The sequence below is a fragment of the Cervus elaphus genome, chromosome 7 (assembly GCF_910594005.1).
Source record: "Cervus elaphus chromosome 7, mCerEla1.1, whole genome shotgun sequence".
Classification (NCBI taxonomy): Eukaryota; Metazoa; Chordata; class Mammalia; order Artiodactyla; family Cervidae; genus Cervus; species Cervus elaphus.
In genome coordinates, this window is record NC_057821.1 from 4,805,815 (window position 1) to 4,833,578 (window position 27,764).

At 40.2% G+C, this 27,764-nt stretch overlaps 1 protein-coding gene, 1 non-coding gene and 1 pseudogene across 5 annotated transcripts in view; all 3 read right to left on the reverse strand.

The window, feature by feature from the left end:
- Window positions 1-27,764, reverse strand: part of BEND6 (BEN domain containing 6) — a 61,504-nt gene that overhangs the window by 33,075 nt on the left and 665 nt on the right. For 2 of the 4 annotated variants that reach the window (XM_043907013.1, XM_043907015.1), the window contains exons 2-3: window positions 10,025-10,176; window positions 4,037-4,214 (exon numbers count right to left, since the gene is read on the reverse strand). In XM_043907013.1, the coding sequence (XP_043762948.1) occupies window positions 4,037-4,214; window positions 10,025-10,144 (298 nt within the window). In that variant the 5' untranslated portion in view covers window positions 10,145-10,176. Of the gene's footprint in view, window positions 1-4,036; window positions 4,215-10,024; window positions 10,230-24,884; window positions 24,975-27,764 lie in introns of all 4 variants that reach the window. The other 2 variants (XM_043907014.1, XM_043907012.1) reach the window with 2 other exon arrangements.
- On the reverse strand, window positions 5,461-9,764 carry LOC122697691 (annotated as a pseudogene).
- On the reverse strand, window positions 25,109-25,240 carry LOC122697915. The gene has a single exon (XR_006342241.1). It is a non-coding gene; the product is annotated as a small nucleolar RNA SNORA18 (small nucleolar RNA).

Below are 27,764 nucleotides of genomic sequence, written 5' to 3' on the forward strand. Positions count from 1 at the left end.
CTTATTTCCTTTGAATTCCTCTTCCTCAGTCCCCTGCCCATACCTCCCCCACTCATCACAGGCCCTGAGCTTTCAGATTTCTCCAGATGGAGTCAGTTACCACTCATCCATCTGCTCTCAGCCTCTCAAATTTTATCGGCACCTTTTATCTGCTGCGGTCTCCTTTTGAGTTTTCTTGGTCCTTGTGGTTTTATGCATTTTAAGTTTCTTTTTCATACGATTTCAAGAAAAGAGGGAGATTCACACATTTAACTTAAGCTTTGTTAAAAATCAGAAACAAAGGGAGACCAGCCTTGAAAATTCCCTAAGCAGACAAAACCAGTTAATCACACAAAGAAGGCTTAATTTAGCTTGTTTTGCAAGACTTAACTTGTCCTGGGCCATTTCTTGTTTTCATCTCTGAAAAACCATAAACAAAACTTGAACTGCTTTCCAAGGTTGATATGAGGCAACCACTGACCAATTCCCTGCCATTTAAAAAAATTCTAATATTATAACCAATATTATAAACAAGTGTCAACAGTCACTGCTTTCTCACTATACAAGCTGCTTTATAAAAATATACCCCTGAGCCTCATTCTATATTCTGATTTGAGTGCTCCTGATTTGCAAACTGTCTTTTTGATGTGAGCACAATAAACTTTTAATGATTGCTACTTCAGTGATTCATTGGCTTTACTTTGCCTACCTCTGAAACTTTGACAGCTTTCTACTATATTTAAATGAACTTCTGCAAAACTTAATTATTGAGTTTTCCTTCTTTACTGAAATCTGTTTTGTTAACAGAGTTGAGTTTTCAGCTGAGGCATTATTTTTCCTGGGTGTATATTCACCCTTTACACATAGTAACAATTTAATAGCATTCTGTACAGAAGAGATATCACTTCTTTCTTTTTCTATCTTATTGTGCTGGTTAGTTGTGGTCCACAAGATATGTTTCAAATGTTTAACATTTGCACACAGAGCACAAACACATCTGCCATTCTGAATGTCTAGGATGGCATATATGTTCTGCCATATTTCTTAGCTAGTAGGTCTTATAGGCAGAAAAACTGATTCTTAGTTCAAAGAAGAATACTGCTGAGCAAAAGATGACTAACCACCGTGCACTCTTCTCTCAGATCCCTTTCTTACTTGGATTATACATGAAATTTCAACTTTTTGATATTGTCCTAGTTCCCAACTATAGATTCACAAGGAGACCTACTATGACCCACATTATTTTATTTTATTTTTATTTATTTATTTTTTTGACCCACATTATTTTAAAACACACACACTCTCTCTCAAATCCCCATCCTCCTTGACCAGCTATTTTTTTCCATAGCTTTTCCCACTAGCTAACATATTATGTAATTTATTTTATCACTATTTTTCATGATCTTGACTGCTTGCCTCACTGGAATGTAAGTTTCACGAGAGCAGGGATCTTTTGCTATTTTGTTCACTGGGTTTTCCTAGGTACTTACAGCAGTGCTTGATATGTAGAGGACTTTATAATTAATGGCTCAATGAAGAAATGCACGCATGAATACTGTAGTGGCAGTTGGCAGTTCCTGACTCTTCCTGTTGCCTGAAGTCCAGCTAATAGCCAACTTTACTTTGGCTTCCAGGAGTACATCCCAGTGTGTGCACATGTGAGGGGCAGACAATATTAAATATGGAGGTAAAGCGAGGGAGGTAAAAAACATTGTGAGGGAAGAGAGGCTGATAGTTTAAATGAAGAGAGTGAGTCAGGGCAAAAATGAATTTAGAGTGAAGTCTTGAAGTATGTGGGGGTGCAAACCACATGGCCATCTGGGGGAGGAACATCCCAGGCCAAGGAGAAAGTTGGTACAGAGACCCTGAAGTCAGATTACGTCTGATGTATTCAGAGGGAAAACAAGCGGTCCAGGGTAGGTTGAATCATAAAGAAGGATGGGGAGAGAACAGAAAACAAGGCCAGAAAGGTAGGTGGTGGGGAGGTGCCTGGATCATGTAAGGACTCTAGATCATAAAACTGACCTTGGTTCTTCCCCCTGTGAGGTGGACGTGCACCAAAGAGATTTCAGAGAGGAATGGCGTGAGCAGGCCTGCAAGGAGCGGGGTTTTAACTGCTGCGTATTGAGAGGGGACCACACAGCAGCATGAACAAAAGCGCAAGACCAAGGAGAAAGCCACCGTGATAGCCTGGGTGAGAGATGCTGGCGGTCTGGACTAGTCTAAACCAGAGACATTTTGGAGGGGAAGTTAGCAGGATTTGCCAAGAGACTGACTGTAGGATGTAAAAGAACTACAAGATAGCATCGTGATTTTTGACTTGAGAAATTTTAACTATGCAGTTAGCATTAACCAAGAGAATGAAGAAGGAAAGACAGGAGCAGGTGGAGGGGAAGGCTGGGCACATGGACGGGACAGGCTGGCCTGAGATACCTGCTAGTCATGTTAATAGAGTCAGACAGAGTCGGGAGCTAAAGGGAGAAGTCCAGGCCAGAAGTATGTCTCAGAATCACAATTACTGTTGAATTTAACACCACAGAATTGGACATGATCCCCTGTGGAGTGCACGCAGACAGAAAAGAAAGGAGTCCAAGGGCGGAGCCTGAGCATCATTAGATATTTGGAGGGTAAAGTGATGAAATGAGGCGGACACACAGACCAGGATGGAAAGCTCAGCAGCGCATGAGGAAACAGGTGTCCTCGAAGCCGAGGGAGGAGAGGTAGCCAAGGTGTCAAAGGCAGCAGGCACTTAATGGGACCCTTCAGAAATGACCTTTGGGGTTAGCAATATGGAATACTGTGGGCTGAACTGTGTACCCCAAAAAAAGAGGTGCTGAAGTCTAACCTCCAAAATCTCAGAGTATGACCTTATTTGGAAATAGGGTCTTACAGATGTAGTCAAGTTAAAATGAGGTAGGCCTTAATCCAAAATGACTGAAGTCCTTATAAAAAGGAAAACTGCAAAAACCTCACCAGGAAAAATCATCAGTTATAAAAATGCAGTATTTAAGATGTAAAAAATAAAGAGAGACTAGCTTGTTGGTGGAATAAATATCTTATTTCCATTCACATGTCCCTGTTTCTGCTTAAAACTAAGAAGCCTTTAACCGAATCAATAATTGTAGGAAGGCATCTGAGCCATCACCGTGTCGATCTAGCTCACGACATTGTTCTGTCTCCTGCCATTTCTGCCTCCCAGAATACTGCAAGATGGTCTTCTTTATTTCCATGGCCACAGCCCTACGCGAGGCTGCCATCCCGCTAGTATGAGGACTAGAACACCTGTCAGAGTGGTTCTTCCCCGCTTTCCTTTCTGTGCTCTTTGTACGCATTCTGTACCCAGCAGCCAGAGGGATATATTTTCAAAATACACTATGTGTTTACTGTTTTAAGTTGGAAAGAATGCTTTCCAACACAGAATATAATTCAGCTGTAAAAATAGTGCACGATGCTGAACTACAAATGAAAAACATAATTAAAAAAAGAAACACTCAAACATAATATATTAATAGGTTCTGCCAAAAGGCACCATACCAGGGGAGTTTTAATTTTCTTGGGCCTATCTTTCTCCTTTGTAAGTCTTCAATGGAATGTGATTATTTTCCACTCCTCCCAACTCCAAATCTGAAATTTAATATGTGGAATCTTTAATTCCACTGATTCTATAAGGGATCACCACAGGCCCCATTTTCTAGTGCTTCGATAGAAGAGGGGAACGAGATAAGCACATCATGAACACGTTGACGTATCTCTTGTCTAACTGATCTTTTCTCTCTAGGCCTATATTAAATGCTCAGTAAATATTTGTTGGACATTATTAAATGAATACAACATTTGGTATTTTGTAGGAATAATCTAAAATTTTCTAAGCAATAAACTGAGGCTTTGCTAGAGTGTATCCATGTTAAATTGTGTAATCATAGATTTTCTTAAAATGTAGTTTTTAATTTTTTCTCTAAGGCACTGATTTTTTCATTCTTGACAACTGGTTTAAATACTTTTCACTCATCAAGTATTTTTCCTTTTATCTAAAAATGTCAGTTTTCTCTAGGTTTACCTTGCAGCATGACCAAAGACTGTCGAAGGCGGCTGTTTTCTTTCCGGATGCTTGTTAGTTTTTGTTTCAGGCTTTTTATTTTTGTGCACAATTCCTCCTTTGACAGTTCTGCTAGAGGCTCTTCATCCTCACTGGAGCTTTCACCAGGCAGAAAGGCATTTCCCGAATATGGGTCTCTCTAAAATACAAGGCAGGCACAACAAAGCATCAAGGCAGCTCTCGTGGTTTATCCCGTGTTCTGGATGCTGCTGGGACTTAATCAGACCTGCAGGCTCCTGCTCTCCCAGGAGGGAGCTGGGTCCTTGTGAGTGATCTAGCCTCAGCCTGGTCCTCCACCATCCAGGGGAACTCAGAGTAAGGGAGGACATCAAAGCTTCACACACATGTCTTTCTCAAAACAATCATCAGGATTCTGACTTTCAGCTTAGTGAAAAACACAAAGTAGAAAAATAGTATAACAGAGCGGAAACAACCAGAGTGCCATTCAGATCTTTGTAACTCATCCATATCCTCCATTATTCTACCATTGCTTCATTCACAGCCTCTCTGTTGAGCTATCCCATGAGGCCAATTTGGGGGTTTATTCCACCAGAAAAAGGAGAGAGATTTACCCAGAACAAAGCACTGATGTTTACCTTTTAGTTTCAAAGATATTTTTTGAGGACAGCAGGACAACAGTCTGAAATGTGTACATTTGAGCTGTAAAACCTAGGCTGTGTAGAGAGAGAAAAAATTTTTCTCAAATTATAAAACTGATCTTTATATTTATATAAATCTAAATTTGGGAAATTAGAACACAGACTAGAATTTATAAAGATCCAAACCTCGAAGCCTGGAGTATGATGTTTATAAAAATAAGATTCAGAGGAGAAAAGATAAAGGCACATGTACGCCTGAAACTAACACAACATTGTAGATCAGCTATACTACAATAATTTTTTTTATAGAGAGAGATAAAGGCATGGCATCAAGAAAGTTCCTGCTGAATAGGAAGGGAAGAGACTTCCTGGGGCCGGGTTGAGGAGCAAGAGGGATTAGGGACAAGAGAGAAAGATTCGTGTCTGCTCTTCCTGCCCTGACCTTTGTGGGGAATGGAGGTGGATCACTGGGGTCAGGGTAGATGACAGAAACATCCAGATGAATGAAGGCAGTCTAGGCAGCAGGGTCAGCTCTGGGCTTCTCAGTGCATCATAAATGCCTTAAATGGGCTCCCTGTCCAGCAACATCAGGGCAACACGGTGCCTTTCTGGGCCCCAGATCAGAAATGGCCAAAAGGGCCAGGTGGCCAAGTGAACCAGAGACAGTGTCCAGACCCCTCGGAGATCAGGCAAAGCAGCTGGAGAATCCGAATGGTCCCTGTGTCCCGGTCAGGAACTGGGTAAGTGCTGGGGAAACGGGAACAGAGAGGATACAGTAACAGAACCTTACAGAAGATGGCAGTGGGTCCCAGTATGGCAAACATCAGTAGATGGTGCCAGAAGGACCCCCGGGGGCTGGAGGGACCCCTGTGCCTCAGTACTGGACACCCAGGAACCACAAAGAAGACTCGAGCCCGGGTGGAAGACCAGCCGTCCCTCTGAAGGCGCCTCTGCAGGAGGTGTAGAAGACTCCTCAAAACTTGAATCATTTCTTAGAAAAAAACAGGAAGCGGAGGAGGCTGAGAGTCTAGTCTCAGACTGAGACTTAAATCATACCAATACCTCAAAGGGACTTTTAAACCCCGGAACACTCTGACTGTAATTCACTGTCAATGGACAAGTTCAAACTCCCCATCCCCCCACTTCCTTGTCAAGCAGGGATGGTGAATTGAAAGCCAGGTAGGATCAGTTATAGAAAATACAATTTCATTTTTGTATGATTGGTAATGTATACATTCAACCTCACTCCTTATTTTACAAATATACAAATCTATGTATGTGTATATATTTCATTATTCCATATATGTATGTGACATATATAATATATATACTGGTAATGAAAATGACTGTTGTCTTATGTGGGCAAGTAGCTAATGTATTCACACTAGATATATAAATTTTAAATGAGAATATGACAGATTTGGTTAAATAGAAATGAAATATTTTTGGAAAAAACTGAAGGATGCCTATTGAGATCATAATTCCATGCAGAGTAATTGGAAAAAACTAATTGGAAAAAAAGCAGAATACATGATCTAGTTCTTGCAGCAAGTTCATAGAAGAGAGAAATAAAATCAAGCTAAAACGAATCCATTTGTAAACATTGGAAGACAAAGTTAATAGACAATAGATCTAGCTGCTGCTGCTGCTGAGTCGCTTTAGTTGTGTCCGACTCTGTGCGACCCCATAGACGGCAGCCCACCAGGCTCCCGTCCCTGGGATTCTCCAGGCAAGAACACTGGAGAGGGTTGACATTTCCTTCTCCAATGCATGAAAGTGAAAAGTGAAAGTGAAGTCGCTCAGTCATGTCCGACTCTTCGCAACCCATTGGCTGTAGCCCACCAGGCTCCTCTGTCCATGGGATTTTCCAGGCAAGAGTACTGGAGTGGGGTGCCATTTCCTTCTCCACAACAGATCTAGAGAAGATATCTAAAACCTCCAACAGATAATGTATATGTACCAATCAATAAGAAGAGAACAGGAATCCCCCAGAATAGGTGAAGAAACCCAGCAGAAAGTATAAAAACGCAGTAGAGGTATGGGCAGTGATGGAGCCTGCTGGCTATCTCCAGGCCTTTGTTCTCCCACTCCTCTACATATTACTGGAGGTTTTTAGCTCAGCAGGTGGGTGTCAGCCAGATTACATTTTCCAGACTCCTGGGCATCTCAGTGTGGCTATGTGACTAAGCTTCCACCAATCAATAGGAGTAGAAACAATGTGTACCACCACTGGGTCATGACTTTAGAAGGAACGGGCATGTTTTATCCTGCCTCAATTCTCCTTTTTTGCTAGCAAAGAGAAAGGCATGAGGGTAGGAGCTGAAGGAGCCATCTTGACCCAGATGCCAAGGCTATGTGTTCAGGCAGGTAGATACAGAAGATAAGAGGGATCCTCAACATTGTGGAGCTGCCATAGCAACCAGGACTCTGCTTCCTGTTGTGTGAAAGGGAAATAAACCATCTTTATATGCCACTGTGACATTTGGGTCTTCGTTACATCTTTTGCAACATGCATCCTAATGTAGATTCTGTAAACTAGAAGCCAGATACCCAAAAAGTGACATATGTTTCAATTACTTAGAGGTCAGGCTATGAGCAAAAACAGCACAGGTATAACACGTTGGAAGGTCATTGACTCTTGTTAGACCTCAGTGATGACACAGTTGATAAACGGTCACTGGCAATGCCTTGGGAGGCAAACCGTGTGCTTATTGAGCCTGGAAAGAGAATGTCTGTGTGCATCAGTGACTTCCTGTCAGTGCTAGTTGGTTTGCAGAAACAGAAGGCTTTCTTCATCCATCGACACTGAGAATGCAGCAAGTGATCTAAACTGAGTCTAATAATGTTAAATCTTCAAGGCTTGAAAAAAAAAATGATGTCTATATCTAAATCGAAGGAGGTAAGCCTGTGACCTCAAGGCTTTCTCGAGAGCTTCTCTTTAAGTGCTCTCTGCCAGACATTGAAATCCATCCTGAAAATAAACCTCAGCTTCAAAGATTGTTGGTTCACATGGGAATTAACTCACTGCCAAAAGTTGGAGAGCAAAGAGGCTGGACAGCCGTAATAAAAGAGGAGAGTTTTCAGGCTTATTTAGGGCCAAATAAGATGTGTGGCAGTAGTTACTTGCAAGGAAACCAAATAGAAAGAGTTTGATCAGCTGTTAAAGTTTTTGAGAGACACAAATTGCAAAAGAAACCATAACACTGGCCTGCTAGAGCAGGTGGACTGTTTTATCCTTGAGGAACCTCTGGACCCCCATACCTGCACTAGCAAATTGAAACAAGATATCATTTTCTCCCCTCAATTACCAAATATATGCAATAAGGACATAAATGCTGCCTGTTGGCCAGGAAACACAAACACAAAACCCCTGAGGAGCTGCTGCTGGGCATGTGGACCAATGCACACCTTCTGGAAAGCAATTTCATTGTCATATGAAAGCAATTACTCACACTCCTGAGTGTTTATCCTAGAGACATTCTCACGCTATTTCTTAAAAGGACATATATGTGGACATTTACTTTGTCACTGATTCTAGTACTAAGATGCTGGAGGAAATCTAAGTCTTCATCATTGGAGGAAAGTACATGTGAAATAATGCTGTGCTTTGTTAGACACAATGAATCATGTATAACAGCAGTACAGACAGAAGTTAAAAGCAGCAGTGATTGAAAAATCAGAAACAGATTGAGGTGTATATCATGATACCAGCATATTACTAAATGATGTGCAAGATGATGGAGCCATAATGTTGTACAGTACAGCGTGATTTGTAGAAAGAAGACGGCGAAACAAGCCATATCCAGGCTAGGGGACTGGCTAAGTAAAAAAGGATACATATGCCCGGGGGGGTGCTGATGTACAGAAGAGAAAGTTCTTTATGCACTAATAGAAAGATCTTCAAAATATGCTAAATAAAAAAAGCAAAGTACAAAGCAGCCTATCTAGTAAGTTACTCTTTGTGCAGAAGAGGGGATGAGAAATCTACATTCAATTTGCTTTAACAAAGAAACACTGGGATGATAAACAAGAAAGCCAAACATGTGGTTCCCTGTGATGGGGGCTGGGGGTGGGGAACAGGATGGGTGGGAGATGTTTTACAGGCACACACACAAACACACACACACACTATATATATACGTATATATATATATACATACTATATTATATATATAATATGACACACACATATAGATCATACTATATATTTTATACACTATATAATTTTTAGCCTTTTGATTTTTTAATTACCCAAAAGTGCTTCATTTAATTTTTATTTTATTTTAAAAATCTAAAATTTTATATTGGAGTATAGTTGATTAACAGTATTTCATTAATTTCAGGTGAAAAAGGCTTCATTTTAAATTTAGGTTTCTGACTCTGTGCTTGTGCCTCCAACAATTTTACAAGGATTTTCTGTCCCTCCATAAGGAAAGAATGTGCAACCCAGTCACGGACACACTTAGCAGACATGGACCCACCACATGCCCAGCTGAGATGTTTCATTTCAGAAAACCTCATGAGATCTTTGGGTCTCACAGAGCCAACTTCTCAAAGTCAGCCTGGGCACATTCCACACGTGGATTTTGGTACTTCCCCAAACTTCTGGGTTTAAAACAATTCTACTGCCAGGGGTTCAAGTCAGTCTAGCTTTGGTAGAGGCTGTGCTGTAGGGTAGCCTAGGACGGACATGTGCCACAGGCTGGACCATTCTCGATGCTGCCAGACACCATTCCCAGGGACTAAAAAATAGTCTAAACCATAAGAAAAATTAAAAATATATGCACATAAACACTTCATGCATTACAAAGACACACAAAAAGGCACAGAATAAACACATGGATAGTCTGTCCAAAGTATAGGAGGAGAATGCGAGTAGGGAACTCAGATCAAAAAGGAATAAATGAATGAATACAAACAAGAAAGGGGCCCTGACTACAAACAGCCGTCAAAAAAGAAAAGCGGCCAGTAAATTTTAGAAGAGGTGTTCCAATTTCTCCAGTGGTTTGGAGAAGGAAAAAGACATTTTTGATGGTTTGCTGATCTTTAATATCCCAGGATATCAAGGAAAGTTTGAACAATGCATAATTGGCCACACTTCAATAGAAGTATGTAAGATGTCTTTTGAGTATGTTTCTTTTCTTTTTTTTTTTTTTTGAGTATGTTTCTAATTCACCTTGTTCAATAATAAAAAGAGAACATGAAATTTTATTTCTTCAGTTGAATAAAGCATTAAAGGGAAGAATAAATTGAGACAAGAGGGGGAAATGCACTAATAAATTGTGAAAGGAATTGTGGAATCACGGTGGAGCAAGGTAAGAAAGTGACCCCCCAGCAGCAGCACACCCACCTGCGCTTTATCCAGGTCACTGTTCACGTTCTCTGAGTCCATCGGCTCCGTCCTTTTCCTCTTTCCTTTTCTGAGAGCTTGGGAATCAGTGGTTTCCTCTGTTTGAAAGATCTTCTGCATTTTCTTAGTTCGTTACCAAAGGTTTTGTGAAACTGTGGGAGGAGGGAAAGCCCATGAGATGGGGATACTCTGTTAATATTTTGCCCTAAAATGAAAAACGAGAGAAAAACATGGTTCAAATAAATCCGTGCACCTTCGTGTTTATTGCAGCACTGTTTACAATAGCCAAGACATGGAAACAACCTAAATGTCATCAACAAAGGAATGGCTAAAGGAGATACAGTACACATATGCAACGGACTACTAGTCAGCCATAAAAAAGAACAAAATAATGCCATTTGCACCAACATGAATGGACCTGGAGATTATCACACTAAGTGAAGTAACATAGAGCAACACAAATATATGATATCAATTATATGCAGAATCTAAAAAGAAAACATACAGATGAACTTATTTAAAAACTAGAAACAGACTCACAAACTTAGAGAATGAACTTGTGGTTACCAGGGAGGAAGTGAGAGAGGGATAGATTGGGAATTTGAGATTGTCATGTACACACTGCTTGCTACGTGTAAAATAAAATACCTTTCCATAAAAAACAAATAAACAGAAAAAATGAAAGTATATGTAGGTATGTATAAAATTGTAACATTTTTCTATCTTTATTAGACTGTTGAACAAAGTTAATAAAATCTAAAAAAGTAGGGATATTTTGAGATGTTTGGTCATATATGAAATGAAAAAGAAAAGGGATACATAATATGTTTATAACTGTATGTCTCATAAAGGCACTAGCCACTCAAGTAAACTATTTTACTCAATACTTCCTGTCATTCTTCTCCCACAAGCCTATTTAGGACACACTTCCACTTGATTCAAAATCATGAGGATGTCATGTTTCCAATATGTGGGATGAAGGAAGTTGTCACTTATAAAATTAAATAGTATAATTTTTTTTCCATCTTTACAAGTTTTTTTCTTGTCAGTTATGAGGAGTCTAAGTAGAAACATTACAAAGTGATGCAAATGAGGACTAAAGTTATATACCTTTAGAAAAAAGACATTAAAGATAGCAGATCTCATCAGGACCAAAATATTCCAAGGGAGATCAATAATGGCCTAGAAATTGGTCCATTTTTTTTCCTGAAACCTCTAAAGTTTTGAGATGGAATATCTTCTTTGATATAAACTTAAGAATAGTACTATAAAGAAGGAGGGCAAATTTCAAAGGTAATAGACTTCATAAAAATTTTAAGGGAGAATCATTTTTTCAAAACCTAATAAAGCAGATGATAGTGTTTAAGTTGAATAGAGTGGAAATGATCAAATCTATCTTTTACTGTCTATGGATGATTCAGCACATTTGATCTGAGCATCCTTTTTACTTGCAAATGTTGGTTTGTTTTCATGAAAAGATATATGATTTATATAAGTTGATGGCTCAGCAGGTCAAGAATCTGTCTGCAATGCAGGAGACATAGGAGACATGAGTTTGGGTCAGGAAGAACCCCTGGAGAAGGAAATGGCAATCCGCCCCCTCCCAGTATTCTTGCCTGAAAATCCCATGGACAGAGGAGCCTGGTGAGCCCATGGGATTGCAAAGAGTTGTACATGACTGAGGGACTAAGTATGCTCGTGATGGAACTTTACAGAAGAGACTGATCTCAAAGGGACTGTTAAACAGAAGTAACTGTGCTCCTCACCAAATCACACCAAGTACTCCTTTTAGAAAATATGGGTCTTTTACCTGTTTTCAGAGAAACTAATTATTCTCTACTCCAAGCATAAAATTATATTTGGGATGGTCTTTCCAAGACTGCTTGGTTTGACTCTTTGAAAATTTACTTTAAGTTTTTAAATGCATGAATAGTGTTTCAACTAACACCTGGGACTAGACTATCATATCTGACTCACAAACATCAGAGACCTTACCTAGTATCAAGTTTTATTAATAATTTCAAAGACACAAGCAATCAAAAGGCATGGGCTAGAAACTAACACAGCATTGTAAAGCAATTACACTCCAATTTTTAAAAAGGCACAGGTAGAACAGGGAGAAATTTAGGACTTCCTGCTGGTTTTGTAGGTCCTTCCTTCTAGAATAACAGGGGAGACCTCTGAGAGTTGGGGGTCAGCTCACACAGTGGGTATGTTTAGGTTGTGACACACCTCCATTTTAAACCTCAGAGCTGTGTAGCGCGCGTGACCTTCTCTAGGGAGTTGTAAATCCACAGATCCTAAGTGTGTTTGCCATAAGCAATCTTAAATCAGTAATAGATAATTATTTAGAGAGCATTCTGTTGACAAAGTCTCCACTCACAGCAAATCTCATTCATCTGGTTACTCAGAGCAAGGTCAACACACATTTTCTGTGAAGGGTCAGATAGCATATTTTTTAGGCTTTGCAGGCCAAGAGGCAAAATCAAGGATATTATGTGGGTACTTATAAGTAAGAAAGAACATATATCTTCAAAACTTTTCATTCATGAATTTGAAATGTTGTTGTTGTTCATTCACTAAATTGCATTGGACCCTTTGCAACTCCAGCAAAGGAAGCGGGCAGCATGCCAGGTTCCTCTGTTGCCCAGTATCTCCCGGAATGTGCTCAAATTCATGTCCATTGAGGTGATGCTATCTAACCATCTCATTTTCTGCCACCCGCTTCTCCTTTTTCTTCAATCTCTCCCAGCATCAGGGTCTTCTCCAATGAGTTGGCTCTTTGCATCAGGTGGTCAAAGTATTGGAACTTCAGCATCAGTACGACCAATGAATATTCAGGGGTGAGTTCCTTTAGGACTGACTGATTCCAGCTCCCTGCAGTGCAGGGAACTCTTGAGTCTTCTGAAGCGCCACAATTCAAAAGCATCAATTTTTCAGCGCTCAGCATTTTTTATTGTCCGGCTCTCACATCCGTACCTGACTTCTGGAAAAACCATAGCTTTGACTTTATGGACCTTCATCGACAAAGTGGTATCTCTGCTTTTTAATACGCTGTCTAGGTTTGTCAAAGTTTTCCTTCCAAGGAGCAAGCATCTTTTAATTTCATGGCTGCAGTCACCATCTGCAGTGATTTTGAAGCCCAGGAAATGAAAATCTGTCACTGCTTCCACTTTTTCCTCCTTCTATTTGCCGTGAAGTTATGGGACTGGATGCCATGATCTTAATTTTTCTGATGTTGAATTTCAAGCCAGCTTTTTCACTCTCCTCTTTCACCCTCATGAAGAGGCTCTTTAGTTCCTCTTTACTTTCTGCCATCAGAGTGGTATCATCTACATATCTGAAGTAGTTGATATTTCTCTCGGCAATGTTGATTCCAACTTATGATTCATCTAACACGGCATTTCTCATGATGTACTCTGCATATTTGAAACTAAACTAATAATAATTGAGTACATTTTTTTTGTAAGATAGGCCTAGTGAGATGGAATTTTTAAGAATCTTGTTTAATTAGTGTTCAACGTTTTCCCTTCTCTTTCTTTCCCGTTTCCTTTTCAAAATTAAAATCAAATGCTTACTTGCTAATGCTGACGTGTTATGAGAGTTTATATAAATTTTGTGATCTTGGGTTAGGCAATGATTTCATAGATATGAACAAAAACATTATTTTCACAAATGATACCATCAAGAAAGTAAAAAGAAAACTTACACAATGGAAGGAAATATTTGAAAGTAGATCTCATAAGGGACTTGAATACAGGATATCTAAAAACTTTTACAACACAATAATAAAAAGACGAATGGCCCAGCTTTTTTTAAACAAAGGATAATAAACAAAAATTATTATTTTTAAACAAAAAGATAAATCCTTTTTTAAACAAAGGATTTAAACAGAGATTATTTCAAAGAAGATAAATAATGAATAACCCAGTGTCATTAATCACTACACAAATGCTCATAAAAACTACAATAAGATGCCTCTTCATATCCACTGAGATGGCTATAACCAAAAAAGACAAAAAACAGAAAGTTTTGGTACTGATGCGGAGAAACTGGAACCCTTATGGTACAGATGTGGAGAAACTGGAATCCCACTCTTGCTGGTGGGATTGTAAAAATAGAGCATGCATTTTGGAAAACAGTCTGGCAGTTCTCCCAAAAGTTAAATATTGCATCACCATATGACACATCAGTTTCTCTCCTAAGTATATATCCAACAGAAGTGAAAGCATACATCAAAACAAAAATTTGTACTCACATTTTTCACAGCAGTATTAGCCATAACAGCTAAAAAGTGGCAAAACCCAGAAGTTTATCAACTCATGACTAGATAAATAAAATGAAGTACATTCCTACTGTGAAACATGGTTCAGCAATAACAAGAAATGAAGTTCTGATACATGCTACAACATAAAAGAGCCTCGGAAACCTTATGCTAAATTGAAGATATCAATTTCAAAAGATCGCACATTGTATGCTTACATTCATAAGAAATGTCAAAAATTTCTAGAAACAAAAATACATTAGTGGTTTCTTAGAGGTGAAAGATTGGTGGATGGGGAGAGGAATGCCTGCTGATGGGTTTGTTTTAAAAAAGACAAAAGTATGTTTAAAAATTAAAAAAAAATTTTTTTGGCCAAGCCATGAGACACATGGGATCTTAGTTCACCAACGAGAGATTGAACCCACAACACCTGCATCTGAAGCACAGAATCTTAACCAATGGACCACAAGGGAGGCCCCAAAAATGTTTTTTAAAAATTGGATTGTGGTGGTTGTTGCACAAACCCTGTGCATAAAACAAATAATAATAAAAATAAAACTCCACACATTGAACTGTGTACTTCAAATGGGTGAATTGCGTTTAAATAATAATTCAATACAGCTATGTAAAAAAAAAAAAAATATATATATATATGTATATATATATAATAGGTTCAAACATTTTCTTCAAAGTATCTTCTGATGAAAAATAAAATGAATAACTGTATGCTTTAAATAACTTATATTTCACAAGTTTTAAAAATTTTTCCAACAAATCTTGGCTTCACACACATTTTGAACTATCATCAACTGCATCACATCTCAGTAGATTCCACATCAGGTTGTACTGAATCAGTGTTTTCTCAACTTCTTAGGAAATATTCTCTCCCACAGTTGTTTCACAAAGACTATTTATAATGGCTAATTTATCAGTCACTTTAAACTCAGCAATTACTCCCCAAGTAAACAAGAACAACTAAGCATTATCAGTAACATCTGTTGATTCATCATGAGCCAAGAAAAATTCAGTCATTTGCTGTGTATTTTAATTACATTGCTCCTGATGTCCTCATTCCTTTGAGTAACTGTTTCTGCTGAAAAGCTAATAGTCTTAAGTATATTTGTTTTTTTTTCTGGACACATGTCTTTAGCTACTGCAGAAAAGCATGACTTCATTAACTGTCACTAATGGCTTTCCTTGCTAACAAACAAACCACTCAGAAACTTATTCTAGTCACAGACTCCTTTTCATTCATTTTTGTGAAGAAATTCTGCTGTGATATTTCACTTTAAAATTTTCAAGGAGAATTCCCTGGCAGTCCAGTGGTTAGGACTTCATGCTCTTACTGCCAAGGTCTTGGGTTCAATCCCTGGTCAGGAAACTAAGATCCCACAAGCCTCAGGGCATGGCCCAAAGTAAAAATAAATAAATTTTCTAACTGTTATGACTTGCTGTCTGGTGAGTTGGAAATACTGTGAGGAGTGCTGAGTTTGGTAATGTGTTTTTTTTAGCACATCTGTAGTGTCTTGTATAATACAGACAATGCTTTGCCATCTAATTTGGTAAAAAAAAATAACCCACATGCCACTCTGCTTCAAAAGCACCGAGTGCAGATTTCTCTTTCTGTCTAGCTTTGGCGTGACTGGCGTGCGCTGAGAGCAAGAAAATAAAGCGCAGCGTCACGCAGTGGAATGGCAATGTGCGTGACGCTAACGCACTGTGCAGTCACCGCAATGGCAAAGCGCTGAGCGGCTCCCCCGCGGTCTCCGCCACCGCCACGCGGCTGTCCCCGCAGCACGGACGGACGCACGCAGGCAGCCTGGACACAGCAGTGCGAATGTGCTCCAAGAGAAGTGCATGGACGCTGACACTTCAGTTTCATGCAATTCTCACATATCATGATGCGGCATGCTTACATGTTTTTTTTTCATGACTTGAAACTGTGAAACATTGCTCTTAGTTTACAGGCTGAACAGAAACAGAAGGCAGGCAGAGGGGCAGCAGTTTGCTGAATCCTGACCCAGGGGCTCAGTTATCAGAATGTAAAGGAGTTTAGCTGTGTCACATGCTTCCTTTTCTTTCATCTTCATTTCTTTTTCTGGCGAGCAAAACAACTGCTTTAACCTTTTTCTCTCCATGTCTTACTTCACTGCATCATGACTAAAATATTTAGAATGGTACTTGAGAGACATAATTTACAGCCTGTAAGATCCAACAGCAAATTGTTATTATTTGATAAAACTGGATGTGCTAGGTTTAACCAGTTCAGTTCAGTTCAGTCGCTCAGTCGTGTCCGACTCTTTGCGACCCCATGAACCGCAGCACGCCAGGCCTCCCTGTCCATCACCAACTCCGAGACCTGTTAAGTACCCCTTAGTGATGGTGACAGATACCAGAGTCCCATTCACAGTGGTTGCTGATCCGCTCAGGGGGCAGGGAGGGGAAACTGGGAAGTTACTGATACAGAGCTCAGTTTTGCAAAATGAAAAGCGGTCTGGAGACGGATGGTGGTGATGGGTGCGCGGTAATGTGAATGTACTTTATGCCCTTGAACTATATGCTTAAAAATGATTAAGATGTAAATTTGATGCTATGTGTTTTTACCACAGTAAAAAAAAATTGGAAAAAATCAGTTGGCAAAAATACAGAATTTTTTAATATTCTTAACTGTACTAAAATTTTCTCCAGCTGACATAATTTCCTTATAGAACAAATCTCCAAATTTCTTCACAGACAATTCATTTAAGACCAACCAGAACGGACCTATCAGACCTCTTTCAGAATTTCTGCTTTTCAGTAGATTTTAGGCCACTGTTCTAATATCCACAAACAAGTGGGTCAATGTATATATTACCAGTCAATCAGCAAATTCAGAAGGGATATTACGAATATGACTGTATATTAAACATTATTAGTTAGTAAAAAAAAAATCATGTAGTTATATGCCCTTCTTTATTTTTCACTTTTTTGCTAACAGAAACCATTAACTCCCCAGGTAGTTGTAGTGGGTGAGATTAAATATGACCTCAGCCATGAGATTCTCCAAGACATAGGGTTGGATGAATAATATGTCAATGACTTTCACTCTTTCAAAGCTCACAGTTAAATATATTCTATATATTAAATATAATTATAGTGAATATTATATTAAAATTTATAAATAAAAGATATAATATTATATTTATATTAAATGTAATCTATATTAATACATTGTACATTTTGATCCATAAAACACACACCCACAGACACACCCACACACATACATCTAAAACAAAATTTAAGGAAATACACTCATTTTTACTGCATGTGATGCATTCTCTGAGAATAAAAATGCATTCTCATTTTTATTCTATCTACTGTATTTTATTTCATTTTAATAAGATATAATCATAGCACATTAAATTGATTTCACAACTCACTAATGGATTATAACCCATAGTTTGAAAAAGAATACTCCAAGAAACCTTCAAATTATAAAAAACATATCTGAGAAATAAGACATAGGGAACAGAGAACTTTGTAACTAATGAAAGCAAATGAATTTAATAAAAATATAAATTATTAATGCATTTAGGTTCACTTTTACTATGTCATTAATACAATTAATTTAGGAATTCAAAATACAAAAGCCACCTCTTAAACCATAAGAAACAAAAGGTACCACATTTAAAGAAATACCAAAATAAAACTTAAGTGTTCTTCCAAATTGCCAACAGGTTTGGATTGTTTTCTATACATATTGGTTTTGGAATGTGTAGACATAGAAGGTCCCTTTCAGTACTCAAGTCAGAATATGAACTGAAGACTCTCCTCTCAGTGAGTTCCAAAGTGCCAGGAAAATAATGGCAATATATTTCTAAATATCCAGTGCTGGTTTAATGCTCTCTGTGAAATGGGCTACCAGTCTGAACTCAGCCTCTGGCAAGGTGGGACATGGTAGGAGGGGATATCTGTATTATTCTTTAAACTATATATATACTGGAGGAAGTTCCTCCTGGTTTCCCTACATCCAGCTGCTATGGTTAGAATGGGTGCCTCCCCAAATATATTAAAAATATATGTTGAAATCTTTACCCTCATTGCTGATGGTATCAGGTGGTGGAGCTTTGGGGAGGTGATGAGGTCATGAAATGGGGGAAGGCCTCATGAATGGATTAGTTCCCTTGTTAGAAAGGCTTCAGGGGGATCCTTAGCCTTCTGTCACGGGAGGACACAGGGAGGAACCGGCATTCTGCAGCCGGAAGAGGGGCTTCACCAGAACCTGACCATGCTGGCACCTGATCCTGGACCCCAGCCTCCAGAACTGTGAGAAGTTCATTTCTATTGTTTATAAGCTACTCAGTGTCTGGTATTTTGTTATAGCAGCTTGAACAAAGAAAGACACCAAGCACTTTCTTCTGCACTAGTCTCTCTGCTGCTCCTGACCTGGTGGGAAAGCCAGGTGCTAAATGGTCCAGTCTCCAACTCTTCTGTAATGAGACAGTGAGTACACCTCATTTTTATCCTGATGTGTTCAGGAAGAAGATGTTTACAGCAGAGCAGCAGCAGCGTGGAAATCAGAGGCTGGGAACAGTGGAAGACAACATTCACCTGCTCCACAATGTCACCTGTCCCCTCTAATGTCTACAGAAAGCCTGTAGCCACATAGAGAACAAACATGTGGTTGCCAAGGGGGAAAGGGGATGGAACGACTGGGAGTTTAAACTAGCAGATTTAAACTATCATATATAGGACGGATAAATAAGGTCCTACTGTATAGCACAGGGAAGTATATTCAATATCCCGTGATAAATCATAATAGAAAAAATATGAAAAAGAATATATGTGTATAACTGAGTCACTCTGCTGTGCAGCTGAAATTAACATTGTAAATCAACTATACTTCAATTTTTTTTTTTTTTTTGTGATACTTCAATTTAAAAAAGCCTAGTCGTGTGCGTGTGTGTGTGTGTGTGTGTGTGTGTGTAGGACCATCTGAAAGTCTGCACAAGAGAGCATATGCAAAACTCAGAGGGACTCCGGATAAGTTCTCCTGTGGTTACAGGGCCTCCAAAATCTTTTCTAAGGAACACCAGTCTTTGTGAGTATTATTTTCCTTGGCTCTTCCTCTGTTATTACTCGTCCCTTCACTCTACCCCCTGAAACTTCTGTGCTTTTCCCAATTTATCAAAAACACAAGTGCAAAAAAAAAAAAAACAACAAAAAAAAACACAAGTGCAGAGTCACGCCTAAAGAAGAGTAACAATCAATGAAACGTTCTATTTTAGGATAGGTGTTAAGTCATGTAAACCATCTTCCACGTCACATTTTTTTTGATTAATGTAGAACATTCTATCCGTCTTGAAAGTTGGCTGCAAGATGCGATCACTGTAATTTTAATAATTTTTAGACCAATTTTTAAAATTCATAAAATGCAATCATTCTGATGCAGGAATTAATGCCTATGCATAAAAATCAGGAGTGATTCAACTTTCAAATATTAATCTATCCTATTGATTATAACATAAAGGACAAGCTAGTTTCTCTTTGAAATATCTGCCCCATTCCATGGTGGCTCAGCTGGTAAAGAATCCACCTGCAGTGTGGGAGACCTGGGTTCAATCCCTGGGTTGAGAAAATCCCCTGGAGGAGGGCATGGCAACCCACTCCAGTATTCTTGCCTGGAGAAGCCCATGGACAGCCCTGGCGGGCTACAGTCCGTGGGGGTCACAAAGAATCGGATACGACTGAGCAACTAAGCACATACCCTATATTAATGTCCTATACTAATGAAATTAACTGTATACCAATTACCAGTGTCTATTAATTTTGTACTTTAATAGTCTTAAAAGTTTAGATCTAAATATAATCAATCTGCTGAGTCAGATTAATTTCAGATAATTTAATTATTTCAGATAATTTAATCAATTGTTAACAATAAAGTAGGTGCCCCTTCACCTACTATCAGTAATTTTCTGGCTGTAATATTCTTTCACACGCTGTTGAAGCAACATTACATTCCGTGATGAGGAAGCCCAGCACACAGGGTCCTGAGCCGTGTGAGTGAGGGCAAGAGGTGAACGGCGATCACGCCAGCCAGCTTCCGGGGCTCCAAGCCCCAGACCCCGTCAGCTCGCCTGGGCACACCACCAGGAGCGGGGCCACTAACTGTGAGCCCGCAGTATCTCCTCAGAGTGGATCCCTGCTTCACTGCAGATGGACCCCAAACGAGCCTGCGCCAGGAACAGTGCACAGAGGGACCAGAGACGCCCTGGAAATGGCATCGTCTCAGGTCCGCTGCTGTGCGGAGTGTGTGGATGTCGCACCACAAAGCCTTCCACAGACTGCGGGGTCGGTGGGGAGCCTGGAGGAGATGGAGCCCCAGACCCAGAGATGAGGGCCCCCCCGGACGGTGGACTTGCCCACTGGGGTGAGGAAGTCCCGCAATGAAGCGGGGGAATGTGATCCCAGGGACAGGTCACAGGGACCTAGCGTCCTGGGAGAGGAGGGGCTCACAGCCAGGGCGGTGGGAGGACGGGGCTGAGCTCCTGGGGATGGACGGCAGTCCTCCACACCACATGCGTCAGTGCTCCTTGCTTCAGGCGTGTCTAACTCTGCGACCCCCACGGAATCCTCTGTCCACATTTCCTAGGCAAGAATACTGGAGTGGGTGGCCCTGCCCTCCTCCAGGGGACCTTCCCGACCCAGGGATCAAACCCATGCCTCCTGCATCTCCTGCACTGCAGGCAGATTCTTTACCTACGGAGCCACCTGGAAAGCCCATTCCACACCTCAGGCAGGGTTATCCTGGCGGGATTCAGGGCCCCAGTACCCAGACCTCCAGGGAAGACTGGGTATTGAAAAGCCTCACAGCTGTGGCTGAAGCAGAATACAGGAGGAGTGGTCGCTAAATTCACCAGGATGTCTAGGAGTAGCTTCTGGGAACCTAATACTAAGTCCTTGCCTCGCTCTTTTTAAAAACTTTTCTTATTTTTAGTTTTTGGCCACACAGAGTGGCATGTGGGATTTTAGTTCCCCGACTAGGGATCGAACCCCAGCCCTCCACAGTGGAGAGGGAGTCTTAACCACTGGACTGTCAGGGAAGTCCACCTGCCTCTCTGTTAAGCTTCAAGATTTATGGAGATCCTTGCAGACTCTGAGCTGAAGACTAAATTCCAGGACCAGTGTTTCCGGCTCAGAATGGGCTTCTGCCTTCAAACATCTAAATGTCTGTGGCGTGGCCCTGGATAGCTTAATGCAGGTTTCCCCTCTCAGGGTTGAAACTGACATCCAATAGAAGTTACTGAAGGAGCCTTTTAGCCCCTCTTCAAACCTGTTTAAAGTTGCGGCAGGACAAGGAAGCTCAGAGCACACTGTCTCTGCCTAGCTGTCCCCTTGCACTGGGGAAACATCCCTGAGCTTGTTTAGTTACAGCTGAGAGCTTCCTCAGTTCGTCCCAGTCTGAAGATGCTTCAGACGCTTCCCCCAGTCTGGGAGGCAGGTGGTCACTGATGTGATGTGATACTGATGGATGATAGAATGGTTTGATGCTGTAGAAGCCTTGGTATATCTGTGTGGCTCTGTATGGTTCTGAGGATGCTCTTTTTGGTAATAACTCCTCAAGAACCCGGTGAAAACTGTGGATCATGTCCCTCCAAAGAGATCCACAGTTTTACATATAATTTCAGGTCCCTAGAATCCTGTTTGTGAATCCCAGGTTAAAGACTCCTACGGCACAGATAAGACCAACAAGGACACACTTTAGATTTTTGGCTTTCTTCTATTACAAAGAAATTACAAATAAATTTTACTATATCCTAATTGAGTGAGTTTGCTATTTGTTTTCCTATTTTACTCCAAAAAGTATTTTGGAACCACAAAGTCATGTTAAGATATATTTTTTTCTTTCTGTTCCTAGACCCATGGGATGCCATTACACCTGGATAATTTCAATAACATCTGGAGCTGTATGTTACTGAAACATCTTTTACTAATTCTCAGTTACTCATCGCCTTTTCTTGGGTACACTTGCTATCTGCTCTCTTAGTGACATCCTTTCAGGCTACCAGCATATTAATGCATTAGTATACAAATCTGTTACCACAAAATATTTAATGGAAAAGTCCTATAAAAACTATTGTAAGAAATGGAGATCCTTTAGTTATTAAATATTGCTGTCATTTTACTAAGACAATCTGGAATTTAATCCATAAACATTAGCTAATCAAGAATTTACTCATCTCGTAACGTATTTGCTTTGTTTTTTGTTTAGTTGAGTTGCTCAGTCCTGGCCAACTATTTTGCGACTCCCATGGATTGCAGCCCACCAGGCCTCTCTGTCCACGGGGTTTTCCAGGCAAGAACACGGGAGTGGGTTGCCATTTCCTTCTGCAGGGGATCTTCCCAACCCAAAGACTGAACTTGAAATCTCCAGAGTCTTCTGTATTGGCAGGCAGATTCTTTATCATGGGGCCACCTGGGAAGCACAGGTGGGCTTCAACTATAAACCACTTGCTTATCTTACTTTTTTCCCTTAAGAATGTTGAAATGCTTGTAATGAATATGACAGCTCTTATCTTGGATCTAGAAGGCAGTGACTTCTGCTTTCAAACTTGCTTCGTACAAGTTGCCCATTCTTAGAAATGGTAGAAGTAGTCCACACTATCTGAACAATAATGAACAAGGTTGGGCAGTGATTTATAACTCTGAGAGCTTTATAATTTGATTTATGAACAGCTCCCACATCTTCCATTGGCAGTTCATACAACTATGAGTAAATTTTCCAGCCAAATGACTCAGTATTTTCCTGCATGACTAATCTCACACTCAGTGTGGAAACTATAGAAATGAATTCTATTTGCTTCTGGATAATAAATGATTACTTTCCAAAAACTGTCTACAAAGCATTACAGAGGAGATGAATTCAATTATATTGATGTTTTTAAACTCTCAAAGTCAGCAGACTTTTCGAGAAGTCTGTTAGTGTTCACAAAAAAAGAACAAACCCCTTCCCCCAAAGAATGATCATGAATTTTGCCACCGCTAGGACAACAAATCCTAATGAGGCTCTAAAATTTCTAAAACATAAAAGAACAGTTTGGGATGATATCATGTAAAATATTTTGTCTTATAATGATGCTTTTATTTTTCAAATTTTTATTATGCTAAAATAAAGATCTTTTACAGGACATATTTGCTACAAATAATATTTGACATTTATTGCAAAGAATAATTCTATTACCTTCCAATGCAAAATTTTAAAAGAGAATAGTGATCCATTCTCATGATGGCTCTCCTGATCCTCGTGGATGGAAACTGCCTCCTGGATTATATTAGATGCTGTAGTGATGCTCCCAAATAATGTGGCTCCTTGGACTTTCAATTCAAGGGCATGTAGACAGTTGGCACAGGCCCTGGTCTCAGACTGTCAGGAAAACCACTTGGGAATGAACAAGCATACAACCTTTCTCAGATTCCTCCCAATTCCTTTCACACCACCGACTTCTGAGAGTAAACAAGTTCAATCAAGAAGGTCATCAGTCCAATATCAGTATGATTTTAAGTAACTTATTGCTAGAGTCATTCTTACCTAAATTTTTTTTTTCCGGGGTAACATTCCAGTGGAATATCTCTGCGTGATTACCAATCAGGTCATCCACTCACTTCCAAAGTTTGTAACAAACGCTTACAAATAGCCTCAGCGATATTCCAAGGCATTCTTTCTCTTTCCCTAAAAATCCTTCTTCTATCTGGACATTTGTAGCCAGGGCAGGTGGGGAGGGGTTGGGGTAGGGAGGCATCACAACCAGTCAGGGGCAGTTTTAACTCTGTAGAGTCAGAGGCAGCCTGAGAGCAGAAAGAACAGGTCTGGGAGACTCAGGGGGCCTGAGGACAAGTAGCTGAACCACAAAGCACGTGGGAGAGGCGGTTGTCTTCTCCCCTCCCTTCAGCTTTCAATTTCTCTTCCACTATTGGCTGCTTCTCCCAAGTTGTATCCTATTCTGACGAAAGCACAATTACTGGGCTTTACTCGCATTTCTGCCCGTGCATTCTAGAGCTAAATTGCTCCAAAGATTGTAGACATCGCTCTTGACTCTTCTCCACATCTTAGTCCCTCTCCGACCCCCTCCCGTCTGGTTTCAGCCTCTCCGAGTGTGATGAACCGGTTCCCTGGAAGGTGTGCAGAGGGCTCTTCGCCACTGGTCTTCAATGCTCTGACTCCTTACTCCGGATGTGCACCTGGCTTGAGAAGCCTCTGAACCGGAAACACTTCCTGCTCTCATTTTCCAGCCCACAAGCGGTTAGATGTCTCCAAAGTTCTGATTCTAGTTCCTTTTTTTTCTTTCTGCACAAAGTGTAAACGTTTTCTTTTTAAAATTATTATTATTATGTGGAACAGGAAAAATTATTTTATTCAATAAATTTTTAAGGAATTTCACGTGTTCTGATTCTTTCCACTACCAATCACCATAGTTCTCCAAAGTCAAAATCTTCAAAATAACCCTTTCAAAAAGAAGTTTTGCTCACTCCACAGCTGTCACGTCAGTCTGCCCACAATTCTTTTACTTGGCTTCTTTGTTCTCCAATGGAATATGGACACACTTGAAAGTTCCTCACCTGTAATCTTCGGGATCCGATTTCCTCATGCAATTTACCATGTTTAGGGTCAGGAGATGGATCTGCATGGCTCTGAATTTTAGACACCTTCTGTGAATGCAAGAAGTTCAGATCATATTCACTCCTAAGCGATCACACACTAGAACAGTACAGATCATTGGGATGTACCAATATCTATGATAAAAAAAGTTTGATCATTAAGTTTTTCATAGTTTACTCGGCAGTTCTGACTTACAGTTCTTTACCACAGATCTAATACATGATTTAATCTATGATTAAAGGAAACCATAGTCACTCTATGAGGCATTTCCAGCAATGTAGGTTTACAAAAAAGCCCCATCAGGATAGACCTCAACAGATTTCAGTTCTTTCTACACTTTCTCTTCCTCTGTAATTCTGTCCACCTGCGTGACTTCAACTATAATTGATGTGTGCAATTCTCACCCTTCTCTGCTTCTGATTCCCCAGCTGGGTTTCCATGAGTAATTTCACATGGATGACTTTCTGACAACTCTGCTCCTCAATGGGTCTGAACCTCAGTTTGTCTTCTCTGCCTTCACAACTGTTCCTTCATCCAAGCCCCAAACCTGAGTCATCTGCAATCCCTGTCTTTTCCTCAACTGGTCACCACACAGCTTAGGTGAAGACACTTGTCAATGTTTCTTTCTGATGCACACATGAGGAATTCGTGCCATTCCTACCTCTAGGGAGGTACTGTAGAAGATGTTTCTGTCACCTTACTAAGCCCCTTACTCATATTTATCTTTGGGAGAAGAATGACTCAATGATGAGGGTCCCTGGGGAGGGGCTGGGACCACTATTGGCAGGGCTGGTGTAGGAAAGGTCCCTTTCACAGACGGTCTCTTGCTCACTTGTGCTGCAGGCCATGTGGACTGGAGGGTGTCAGACTCCTTTGAGTCTTCAGGTGAGAAGCAGTATAGGTAGGGTTTCCTTCCGGCCTTAGTGTTGGGAAGGCCTACACTTCTTCAGTTGTGACTGGGCAGGTCAGCAGAGTTGGGGGAAAAGGGATAAGATGCTCCATCTTGGCCCTGAGTCTAAGCCAGGCTCTTAATTTCCTTTTGAATCCTTGTATGCGTTCTCAATTTGGTTGAAAATCTAAAGGGATAAAGGGCTGCAGGATGTATCATCTACATACCTGATACCAAATTCTCTTAACTAATTTTCACAACTCATTTGTCTTGGGTGACAGTGCTAACTCACTATCATAAAAATAAAAAAAATTGTATATATATTTCCATCTTGAGTTTTCATTCCAAGGTATGACAGACCTTCCTCCTCCATTGCTACCTCCAAACTTTAAATTTGTGATTTTGCTATAATATCAATTATTCTTTATTAATAGAAACCTACTGGAAAGAATAGGTGTGAATTCTACTAAATTAACTTCCAAAAGGATTGATTGGCTGATTTAATATTTATTGAATTCCACAATGCATTAGCATTGCACAACCACACAGAAAGAAGCAATTAATAACATGCCATCATTTGGAGAAGGGGATGATAAATTAGCAACAAACAAGTCAGAAAATAACGATAGAATCTAAATACTAAATTCTTTCAACGATTTGGTTAGCTTATTATTAGTATCCTTGAGATTACTGATGCAAAGAACAGAAATGAACAGCTCTAAAACGAAGTATCTATAATCTTAACTGCAGGGCAGTGAAGTATTTGCCTGCCAAAAGAGATAAATGATGTTCTTGTGTGCACTTGAAACTTACAAATGGCTCCAGTAAGACTCAGGATGATAACAGTTGTGCTCAGGTTATAGCTCAGAAAACCATAATTGCTATTTAGTTGCTTTTGGTTGTTATAAATGTACAGTTTGGGGCAAAGTGGTTACTATGCTGTGTTTGTGCTCTTAGGCATGTTTCAAGGAGAGTTAGGCCATTTCTGCTCACTCAGAAATTTTCCTCAATAAGAAGGATAAAGTAAAGATGACTTTCCTATCTTCTGTGAGATATTTCTCCCAATGTTTGCAAAAGGTTAATTCAGTTTTGTTTTGCTTTAAGTTACGCCATTGCGCCTCTGCGAAGCAACGGGATAAGTAATTCTTCCTTTTCTGGTGTGCCCCTCAGGGCAGGCTCCCAGACTTTTCCTCAATGACCTCGGCACAGTGGATGGGAATGCGGTGTCTCACTGCAGTGGCTGCAGAATCAGGAAACCTTCGAGCTACCTGCGCAGACACAGTGCTACCTGTCAGCCCAAGAGCCTGAGACCTTGCTGGTAAACCCATCCTGCCGGCACTCTGACCCACCATTCTCACTTTACACAACCACTGCAAGCAAGGTCCATCTTCAAACCAGAACATGTTGTTTTAAGAAACAAGATGTCCATAAGAAAAACTCAACCCCATGTTTCCCGTGGTGATGAATCGCATTTAAGACATGCGCTGGGCAATGCCTTTTTGAGTGTCCATAACGCTTAGATGTGATGATGCTTAAAAGCCTTAAGAACATCAAGAGTTAAGCCTTTATGCAGAGCTGAACAGTGGATTATGTATAGTTAGAAAACTACACGGATTTTTATATCCTACAAGCAAGTAACAAAACAATAATTGCCATCAATTCTTTAACTGCTTTCCAGAATTTTACAAAATTACACGATTTCTTCAGTCTCCTAAATATTTGAGTTCACCTTAGTAGTTAGCAGAAACTCCACACATGTAGTAATGGGTTACCTTGTCATTCTAATTGCTGTTTCATTATTCAAGTAAATAAAACAAAACCCAGCCCCGCAGGAGCAAAACCAGCCCCGGCTAGGGGGCAGCAGCCAGCGGCGCAGAACCGGCCGGCCGAGGTCGCTGTTGCCATCTGTTCCGAGCCGGTGCCCGGCGGCCGCTGCGGCGCCCCCTCTGCG